The sequence below is a fragment of the Hippocampus bargibanti genome, linkage group LG11 (assembly GCF_051943395.1).
Source record: "Hippocampus bargibanti isolate YZ-2025 linkage group LG11, ASM5194339v1, whole genome shotgun sequence".
In the NCBI taxonomy this organism is placed as follows: Eukaryota; Metazoa; Chordata; class Actinopteri; order Syngnathiformes; family Syngnathidae; genus Hippocampus; species Hippocampus bargibanti.
Window position 1 is genome coordinate 872,771 of NC_142744.1, and position 10,796 is coordinate 883,566.

Below are 10,796 nucleotides of genomic sequence, written 5' to 3' on the forward strand. Positions count from 1 at the left end.
CCAAAAAAATAATAATACAATTAATGGACAAAAATCTATTCGCTGGCTAATGGCTATCTGTTCGCTGGCTATTGGCTGTCTATTTGCTAGCAATTAGCTAGCTATTCACTAGCTATTAGCTATTTGCTAGCTAATGGCTATCAATTCGCTAGCTATTAGCTATCTATTTGTTAGCTAGCTAGTTTCCTATTTGAGTTACTTCGGGGTTGAGTCAATGCTGGCCCGTGTGGCTGCCGCTGCTCACCCACAGAAAAAACTTATCCTGTGACTGTAAAGTGACCTTGAGAGTTTTCAAAGGCGCTTAGACATCAAATGTATTATTATTATAAAAATATATAAAATACAGCTAACATCCGAGTTACGAACAGATTCCGTTCCTGACGGAATGGTCGTAAGTCAAACGGTCGTAAGTCAAAATCCATTCAAAATGACGTTAACACGACAGGATAGTGTACAATGTCAATCTGTGGTTTTTAAGCCACATTTCTATTGAATACTATTATATACCAAACTGTTTTAGTGTCATTTTTATCATTTTATATTATCAATTTTTATGACTGTATAACTGTACCTGTAATCTATACAAAACTGTTTACAGTTCAATTTATGAATTTTATACTTAAATCGCTTGTGTAGTCACGCAGTAGATTGCCGTGCGAGTGTGTGACATGCTGGCTGGCCAAAATTGTATTACGCGATGCTGGCTGCTTGCGCGTCTCGGTGCCAGGCGTAGAATAAAAAAAAAGGGGTCTGGCGGTCGTGGTTGTAAGTACGGGTGGTCGTAATTCACGCCGGTCGTAACTCGGTTGTTACCTGTACACATACACTACCAAGAAATTGATGAATGAACCAAACATATCTAATAATATTTTCTAACACTTAGAGGGGGAAAAAAAAACACAGAAAGTCAACATCCTAAATTCAAACCCAGAACCTCCGACTGCAAGTCACACATGCTCACCACTTGCGCTTGTTTTCAGATTTTCTCTCCCATCTTGACAACCCAACGTCATCTTTTACGCTTTGAGAACTTTCCAGAACTTTCCTGTTCCATGTTCCGAGTCCCGCGTCCCGCACGGCGTCGACAAAATGCCGCACGGCCTTCTGGTACGGACCGGACGCTCGCTTCCAGGCGCCGTGCGTCCTTAGCGTGTCCTCAGGCGTCCAATCGTGGAGCTGTTGGACAAGGCATTGGATTGGATTGGCTTAGCCTTTATTAGTCTCGCAGTGGAGAAATTTCTATCAGCTATGTAAATAACTAGCTTGCTATCTAGCTAGGTGAACATTTAGCGGTTGTTTTTGCTGATCTAAGCATTTTGTCAATCAAACCCAACAAACTCTTCCAGAACGTTTTTACCTGCCTGTGAAGACGCTGCCATCGGGGAAATAAACGTCGGCCGCTGAGCCTGGATGGTGTCCCACAGCGGCTCCTCAAGCCCGATGAGGCGCTAAGCTCCTCCACGTCGCTGTCACCGCTGCTCCAGTTGACACTCACGCGTGACGAAATCCCGTTTAGGCGCTGCTCGACGGTTCTAAGACCTGAAATGAAAACCTGTTAGTTAGCCGAGACTATATGCTTGCAAATTTAATATTCGTGAAGCGAAACGTTCGTGAGCTAAAGCGTTCGTAAGCTGAGGTATCACTATATTTGCAAGTCCGTGTTTTCGTTACGAACTTGCAGCCCTCGGGCGGATGACCAAACAATTTAATGAGCGCCGTATTGAAATACGTACACGCGAGCAGTGGCGGTTGTCGCCTGTAAGGCCCGGCGTAGCGTTTATTGGGCGCCAGGCGACGAGCCAAGACTCGTTGTAGGTGGCCCGTGTGGTTCAAGGTGGCCACCGTCAGGCTCCGAAGGTACACGGGTTCCACCAAGTGAGACATCAGCGCCCCCTGCAGGCCCACTGCGCACCACCTGTTGCAGAATTAGAGGTCAAAGAAGTCTAAGAACAAGATTTGGAAACATCAGTAGGTTCAGTAAGTTCGTCATCCATTGATGATTTCAAAGCTAGCCACGCATAGTTCGAGAACTTTAAGCGTCGTACAGGGATTCATAGTGTCATTCGTCATGGTGAAGCAGCCAGTTCTGACCACAAAGCTTATGAGAAATCATTCCTCAAGATGGCCATTCCTTCAAGCCATCGACCATCACAAAGGTAAATAAAACAACTTTATTATACGGTACAGTTTATTTCTTTAATTACAATACCATAGCACATGTATTATACATAAAATAAGGTATATTGTGTGTAGTTTTAAGGCTTAGAAAATTAGAAAGTTGAAATTTATGTTTTATGGGGATCTGGGAATGGATTATTCTCATTTTAATGGTTTCCTATAGGAAATTAAAGTTTGGGATACACACTTTTCACCTTACACACTCTATCTGGGAACCAATTAAGTTCGTAAGCAAATGTATCACTATACTAAAGTCCGAGACTAGTCTAAGACCACAATGGTGTACTTTCATTGACATCTAGTCTACCCAACACTGATGGTCGTTAAAGTCCAAGACTAAGCCTCGCAGGAACAGCATTCAGAGTTCACTCCAACAAGTCCTCGGTGTCACTCTCTGCCTCCAACAAGTCCAATTCCAAATTTCTCATCTCGGTCTAAGACCAGAAAGCATCCGGTGTGTTTGCCACTTACTTAGCGATTTTGTCCGTGCAAGACATGCTGACTTGAGTTTTACCCGGTGACACTCCCGTCCTCTTGTGATTGGCCGACTGAGCTGTGACAGGCAACGTTCCCTGCCCGCCGACCACCTTTGTCCTCAGGCCGCAGCGCAACACATTCGTCCTCACGGAGGCTAATAACACACAAACGTACAAACACAGGGTCGCTGGTGAACGAGTCTGGGATCGTCTCGCAAATCATGGCCAGGTCTTGGACATCAAGACATAGTTTGTGTCTCAATTCAATACATTTTGAAGTCATTTTTTGACTCTTTGCTAGCCTTTCTGGTCTTAGACCGAGATGAGAAATTTGGAATTTTTGGACTGGTGGAGTCCGAGAGTGGCGCCAATGACTTTTCTGTGTCGGAGTGAACTCCAAGTGCTGTTCCTGTGAGGCTTAGTCTTGGACTTTATCGACCCTCAGCCTTGGCTAGACTAGATGTCAATGAAAGTACACAATTGTGGTCTTGGACTAGTCCCTGACGTGTAGTATTCTATGTACTTGATAGTACTCAATAGAATTTTTGACATGTTAGATATAGACCACAGTAGTTCTCCATGCGCTAGCTAGCCTGTGGTCTACTCTTGGACTAAGTCTTTGAATTGCCTACAGAAATATTAGTCTTACCAAAGACGACTGTTGAACTTGGACTGCCCTACTTGTAGTCACCGATTTGCTAAGATAGCTCCCAGACCAGTCCTGGATTTTAGACTTCCCTGGAACTGCTGTCGCCCCAGATTTTCTTGAGGTGACTCTCGGGCCCAGTCATGGTTTTCTTCTTGGGTTTCCAGTCATTTTAGACTTAATTGAACTACACCCTTGTATTTTTAGTCTTAAATTTCTCACGTGAGGAGTTGTTTTCGTAGGGACAGTTGAGTCGGGCATCTCCGCATGGTGACGTGGTAACAAACATGTGGAGTCCGATCTGGTCTCGCAGCCTGAAGACCTTTTGGCGACCAGTCGCTCGTTCAAAGATGGACACCCAGCCAACGTCAGTCTCGTCTGGAGGACTTTATGAAAAATAGGACTGTTAGATTTATTCTTGGATGAGTTTTATGCGCACTGATACATGGAATCTTTTTACCGTATCAGTAGCATCTCCAGTTGAGCGTACAAGTAGCGCAACAGCGCCCTCCTACACACGACCTCTGCATGGCAGTCGCGCAAGGCGCTGTCATCGGCGGAACGCACTCCATCCCAGTCCAAACACTTGGTCCCCGTTGCCATGGAAACCACCTCCGCTGAGCCCAATTCGCATCCTGGAATCAAAAACGATTCCAATTGTTTGTCCGAAGGAACGATAGCGACCATTTCCTGTCTTTTTTTTTTTTTTAACACGGGCAACCTGTCGTCATGATTATGGCGGCCATGTTGTGTGTGGCAAAGCTTTGGTCCATCAGCTGCTGGTATTTTTGCCTTGCGAGTTGGAAGATGGATTCTGCAAAGAACTGTAGACCACAACAAATAAATCGGCGGTAAATGTTGTAGCGAAGAATAAACATTAAACGTGAATCATGACGTTAGCCAATGAAGAAGCGAGTTTCAGTAGCGGGACGGTGACACAAGGTCGTGCGTAACCGGCGTGTGAAACAATTATCTTTGGGATTATTTTACCGTCACGGTGTCTTGGTTGGCTGCCCATCCGCCGCACTTGCTAATCTTCACTAATGATCACCGCTAATGCTAATGTGCCTTAATGCGTCACGCCGCTTGATTGACAGCCCGTGTTCTAAAATCAGTCAAAACCTCGGTCACCGCGAGGCGGTAGAGAAGGAAGTAGAGGACCAAAGATAAATAAACACGGAGAGATTCTGGGATATTTGGTCCAGATGAGGTCCAGAACTGGGTTTTTGTTCTGGACTACAATCTACTGGTCCTCGCCGATCATTTGAGACCAATCCGAGACCAATAAGTGTGAGTCTAACCTGGGGCAATTGCTTTGGATCATCAAGGAGACCCATCATCATGGTGTTGGTCTCTGGACTGCCGTCGTAGAGCGAGCGCAGAGCACTAGCGGCCGCCCGGGCCTTGGCGGTTCTTTGACTTGGTCCGCAGCCTTCGAACATCCGCCCGTCCACCCGCACGGCCGTGAAGAAACGCCTCTCCGAGCGCCCGGGAACTCGTTCAATCAGGCAGAAGTAGCGAAGGCCCGGACGCAGTCCACCGAGCAGCCCGATGGGATCAAAATACCCCGACGGCCAAGAACTGATCGTTCCTCGGGACCAGGATGGATTGACATTTTGGGGGGAAATCGCTTTCCTCGTTGACTTGCAGTTCTGGTTTTCGCCTTCTGTCCGGACAACAATGGACAATCACAAACAGAACACATTTGAGAGTAGTTATGAGGATTCCAAAATACAGTGATACCTCGGTTTACGAACGCTTTCGTGTACGAACTTTTCGCCTTACGAACATTAAATTCGCGAGAATATAATCTTCGTATACAAGCTAGTTTTCGGTGGACAAACCAAACCACATAGCACCACGCTGGCTGGCGGACTAGTTTTCCACACCCCCTTTCTTTGAGTGCAGACCTGGTTTGTTATCGAGTGGAGTACTTTTGCTATTATGGGAATGAAAAAGACCCCGCCACAGGCTAAGAAGACATAGAAAATTACGGTCGAGCAGAAGATTATCGAAAAACACCAATGAGGTGTGTGTTTGTGTGACGTAGCGTCCCAGTACCAGTACCCTGGACCAGCTATCGACGCCATGTGAGGCAAATAAATAGCGAATATAGATAGCCAGCAGCTAGCCAGCTAGACAGCTTAAAGTCAGCTAGACAGCTAATAGCTGACTAGCTAGCAAATGGATTGCAAATAAATAGCGAATATAGATCTCCAGATAGCCAGCCAGACAGCTTACAATCAGCTAGCTAATGGATAGCTAATAAATAGCTAATAGATAGCTAGATAGCCAATCATAGGAACATTTTGCTCTATCTTGTGCCGTTTATGTGTAATTATGATGTATTTTTTTCATCAATTATTTGTACGTGAGTACTTTAGCCACCTGTACCCTCCGTAGCGAACATTTGGGAGCGATCCAATTGGTCCTCCGTGAAATCGTCTGCAGCTCCGTCCAAGGATTCGAGCACCCTCATCTTGGCCCGTTTCTTGGTGCGTCCACCGCCGTTGACGTCCACGCTAGCGGCTAACGCAGGTGCGTACGGGGGTCCCGTCTGCGATGCGCCGTTGTAGCGCCAACCGGGCTTGTTTAGTTGGACCACCGACTTGGTCGTCTTCGGACACGCCGGGTGCTCCGTTTGGGGCTTTTTCAGGTGGTTTCCTTCGTCAGAAATCTTGTGCGCCTCCTCGCCGCTCCGATCTGAGCACACGGTTGTCATGTCCAACAATTGAATTCATCTGTTCCGTCAACCCAAAAGAACCACTGCAGTATGTCAAATGATTTTTAATACAATAATAATAATAATAGTAATGCATTTTATATTAGGCGCCTTTCAAAGCTGGAATCTTTTGGAAAGTTTAGCGGTTAGAGTTAGGGGGTCAGAGGGTTAAGGGTCAGGAGGTTAGGGGGTTAGGGCGTGAGGTGGTTACGGGGTTAGTGTTTGGTTTAGGGTTAGATTAAGGTTTAGAATTAGGGGTTAGGAGTTAGGTTAAAGGTTGATGTTAAGGTTAATGCTAAGGTTTGGAAAGTTTTGGAAAGTCTTGTAAATGTTTGTTAAATATTTTTAGGGGCAGTGGTGAGGGTTCGGGGTTAGGGTTAGTTTTTATGGTGGGGGTTAGTGTTAGGGTTGCGGTAAATTTTAGAGTTATGGTTAGGGTTACTTTAGGGTTAGGAGTTAGGGTTAAGGTTGATGTTAAGGTTAATGCTGAGGTTTGGAAAGTTTTGGAATCTTTTTGAAAGTTTTTGAAAATTGTGGAAATTTTTGTTAATTTATTTTAGGGGCAATGGTGAGGGTTCAGGGTTACGGTCGGGGTTAGCGTTAGGGGGTTCGGGGTTGGGGTTAGGGTCCGGAATAAGGGGTTAGGGTTAGTGTTAGGGTTAGTCTAAAGGTTAGGGTTGGGGTAAGTTTTAGAGTTATGGTTAGGGTTACTTTAGGGTTAGGAGTTAGGGTTAAGGTTAATTCTACGGTTTGGAAGGTTTTGGAATCTTTTTGAAAGTTTTGGAAATTTTTGTTAAGTTTGTTAGGGCTAGATTTACGGCGAGGGTTAGGGTTACGGTTAGGATTGCATTACTTTACCAGAGGTCTGACCAGCGCTTTATCAGCACCCAAACATGAAAAAAAAAAAAACCTGAACAAATTCGGGAATGGTGCTCTCCGTCCACTTTGTAGTTACGGTTTTCATTTCAAGGGTTGTTATGAATTTGGGAAGTCAGTACAATGGTTCATCTTTTCCATATATTCTACCTATAATGGACAACAAATTGATCAATAACTACTTTTCAAATGCGAAGTCAAAAAGAATGACTTTTATTGTAGTTTACGTACGATAATTTGAAAGTTGGGTCTGGCCTTTAGCAAGAAAAATGACACTTGACATGCTTTATTTGCTGTCACGGGCCGAATAAAATGATATGGGGGCCACATTTGGCCCCCGGGCCTCGGCATGGACACCTGTGGGGCACATAAAGTGAAAGAATGAAAGTGACAATGGAAGAGAGGAAAGTGGTGCAAACGACACTGAAAATCTGCTGGTCCATTTGTGAAATGAGCAAAGAGACGATGAGGAATTACCCAAGTGACATATGGTAGCAAAACAAACACACACAAAAAACAATAATCTCATCTTTTGTGTTGCAATTTAATAACTTTATGATCAGATGTGATGAGGAAAAAATATGGCTTTTTTTCGCTTTTAAAATCAATTGCAACAATGATTTTTTAATACTTTTGAAGTATTTTTTTATTTATATTTATTGTCATTTATTTTTCCTTTATTGTATCCATTTATTTGTTTTTAGTTATGTTTATTCATTTATTTTCATTATTTATTTATTTACCATTTAATTATTTCTTCATCAGTTTATTTACTTGGTTGTATTCGTATTTATGTTACTTCCTGGTTGAGTGAACGCTGGCGCGTGTGGCTGCCGCTGCTCACCCGCAGAAAAACCAATCCTGTGACTGTAAAGTGTCCTCGAGAGTTTTGAAAGGTGCTGATAAATGAAATGTATTATTATTATTATTATTATTATTATTATTGCTAATAGATTGCTAGCTAGGTAGCTAGATAGATAGCAAGCTGTCTATTAGCTATCTAGCTAGCTATCTACTAGCTGACTATCTATCAACTACTTACTAGCTGGCTAGCTAGCTTTCTATCGATCCGAGTTACCTCCGGGTTGAGTGAACGCTGGCGCTTGTGGCTGCCGCTGCTCACCCACAAGAAAGATGTATCCTGTGACTGTAAAGTGACTTTGGGAGTTTTGAAAGATGCTTATAAATGAAATGTATTATTATTATTATGATTAAACAATCCTCATTGGTAACTTGAATGACACGGCTAGCGCTAGTCACTAGCATTAGCATCCGCTCAAGCAATTGAACCAAAAAAAAATAGCGTGTGCGTTAATGAAAATGGAAGTTGATTTAGTGCGGCGGTTGGGGGGGGGGGGGGGGGGGGGGAAGCTTTGAATTAAAAAAAACGCAGAGCTTGAAAGCAAAGTAAAAAAAAGGGCCATCAAACTGTAATCTGCCGCCTTTTGTCGGGATTAACAAAAAGGACAACGATGAGGCACAATGGCATCATAATCCCGCACGCCGCGCTCCAGCCGATGACCTGTTGCGGGCGTAATTACGACAACGGGCCGCCATCTGCTGCCCCAACCGCATCTCCCCTTTCAGCAATCAACTCGCTCACTGACAAACTCCACCCTTTAGCCACTTCTTTTTACACGTATTTGCACCGAAAATACCGTAATTTCTGGCATATAAAACGCACCTGAGTATAAGGCGCACTCCTAATGAATAGTGTACAGTAAAGTCCCGGTTATATCGATATCGGATATATCGATAGTCCCGGTTATATCGATATTTTTTCGGACTCCCTTGAATATCGATATAACGAGACTTTACTGTATTTTCAAACTTTTTCCCATATATAATAATAATAATAATAATAAAAATAGGTCTGGCGGTCATGGTTGTAAGTACCGGTGGTTGTAAATTGAGCCGGTCGTAAGTTGGATGTTACCTGTATTGTAATAATAATAATAATAATAATAATAATACATTTCATTTCATCAAATGCCTTTCAAAACTCTCAAGGTCACTTTACGGTCACAGGATCAGTTTTTCTGTGGGTGAGCAGCGGCAGCCACACGCGCCAGCGCTCACTCAAGCCGAAAGTAACAGAAATAGCTAGAAAGCTAGCGAGCTAGCTAATAGATAGCTAATGGATAACTCGCCAGCTAGTTAGCTGTATAGCTGATAGATAGCGATATAGCTAGCCAGCAACCCAGAAAGCCAATAGATAGCAAATAGATAGCTAGCTAGGTAGCTAGCCATCGAGATAGCTGCTTTATTTTTAATCATTTTCATTCAATCATATAATCATTTCACAGGATAAGTTTTTCTGAGGGTGAGCAGCGGCAGCCACACGCGCCCCCATTTCAAGCTCAGATAACTTCAGAGCCAAATAATTTAGGAATTAACTTTTTTTTCTAATGAAAGAAGAGAATCTAAGGTTTTTTATGCTGTATTGAATGTTTATATAGTCCTAAAAATAAATATTTTGTGGGTCCTACAATTTGAGTGAAAATGACAAAAACCCTGGCACTGGAATGGACACATTTTTGCACATTGTTTACCAGTCAATGCGTTAACAATAATGATAATAATCACAATGTGATTTTACTCCATAATAATACTGAAATGAACATAAATAATGACTTGGAAAAAAACATGAACATGGACAAAAGTCGACATGTTTATAAAGTCTCACCTGTGACTCTACTCCTCCTCTTCCTCCTTCTTTTGCTCTTCCTCCTCATTTCCATAACTTCATTTGTATCCATAACGCGGGACAAATATTAAAAATTAAGAATGATCATAAATGATACACGCTCTGCTACTTGATGCACATTTGCCTGCCGTGTTCTGAGAATGCGAGAAAACAGCGTTTCGCTTACAGACACGCGCACACGCACACACACACACACACACACGAATTTATTCACACGAATACATTGGCCACGCCCCCTGTCCTTTGATTGACAGGAGCATGTTAGACACTAGTGATTGGAATTATGGCTCTTTTTAGAGAGCCGGTTCTTTTGGTTCGGCTCACTTGTAAGATCTGGCTCTTTCGGCTCCCAAATCGCTCCTCAGTTTTTCTTTTATTGTTATTGCGTAAATTAATTGACTGTACTACCAAAAATATACACTACAGCATATCATTTTAAAAATGTATGTGACTTTACTTGTAATCATGTGTGTGTGCGAGCGTGCGTGTGTCTTCCATCACGGATTTTGACCAATCACGTGCGACTTTAACCGAAGGGTTTGAAGTTTCAGTCGGCTCCAGTCGTTCTCTTCAAAGAGACGGCTCTATCAGCCGGTTCGTTCGTGAACGACACATCACTATTCGACACACGGAGGAAAAATGGTTCAAAATCTGTATTTCAAAAATGTATAATCTCAATGATAATAATACATTTCATTTATATTGCCTTTTAAAAGTCTCAAGGTCACTTTGCAGTCACGGGATAAGTTTTTCTGCGGGCGAGCAGCCACGCTGCTCCAGCGTTCACTCAACCCGGAAGTAATTCAAATGGTTATAATAACAGTTGTTAAAGATTGGATGACGATTCAACATCACTTTTGCATCTTTGTTTAATTTATTGGAAATATGAATATCAATACACCCCCCGTGCGTGTGTTTTTTTTGTGTGTATACACGCACGCGCGTGCGTATGTGAATATATGAAAAGAAAGTCCGATTGGCTCGAAAGATAATAAGAACAAAATTAATCAAACGTTAGCTGATCACGTGACCACGCCCGCTTTTGTCCCCGAACGACGATTTTAATTGTTTGACGATAACAATCTTAATTGATCGCTCTCAATTTTTATCAGGTTAAATATGTTAATTCGCAAATTATCATATTTATAGATTAAATATTTCCTATGGTATCATTACACCGTCAACAACAAA

The 10,796-nt window shown here is 42.9% G+C and overlaps 1 protein-coding gene across 2 annotated transcripts; it reads right to left on the reverse strand.

Annotated features, from left to right (window-relative positions):
- Positions 1–14: 14 nt before the first annotated feature.
- On the reverse strand, positions 15–9,877 carry LOC148891010 (inactive double-stranded RNA-specific editase B2-like). Of its 2 annotated transcripts, XM_089007742.1 has the most exons (11): positions 9,585–9,719; positions 7,130–7,255; positions 5,689–6,003; positions 4,602–4,966; positions 4,022–4,124; positions 3,761–3,935; positions 3,523–3,686; positions 2,650–2,809; positions 1,734–1,915; positions 1,358–1,539; positions 15–1,176 (listed from the first exon to the last, which is right to left on the reverse strand). In XM_089007742.1, the coding sequence occupies exons 2-11, from the start codon at positions 7,179–7,181 to the stop codon at positions 958–960; spliced, it is 1,917 nt and encodes a 638-aa protein (XP_088863868.1). In that variant the 5' UTR covers positions 7,182–7,255; positions 9,585–9,719; the 3' UTR covers positions 15–957. The 2 variants fall into 2 exon arrangements, with proteins under 2 accessions (XP_088863868.1, XP_088863867.1); XM_089007741.1 differs by lacking the exon at positions 7,130–7,255 and having other exon boundaries at positions 9,585–9,877.
- Between the last annotated feature and the right edge of the window lie 919 nt (positions 9,878–10,796).

What these genes read in the sequence shown, in the direction of transcription:
- LOC148891010 (XM_089007741.1), bottom strand. Translation starts at nt 9,657, where the DNA reads ATGGATACAAATGAAGTTATGGAAATGAGGAGGAAGAGCAAAAGAAGG. An exon ending in GTTCGCTACGGAGGGTACAG is followed by an intron (nt 4,967 to 5,688) that starts GTGGCTAAAGTA and finishes TTGTCCGGACAG; the next exon opens with AAGGCGAAAACCAGAACTGC. An exon ending in GGCAGCGTCTTCACAGGCAG is followed by an intron (nt 1,177 to 1,357) that starts GTAAAAACGTTC and finishes CTTGTCCAACAG; the next exon opens with CTCCACGATTGGACGCCTGA.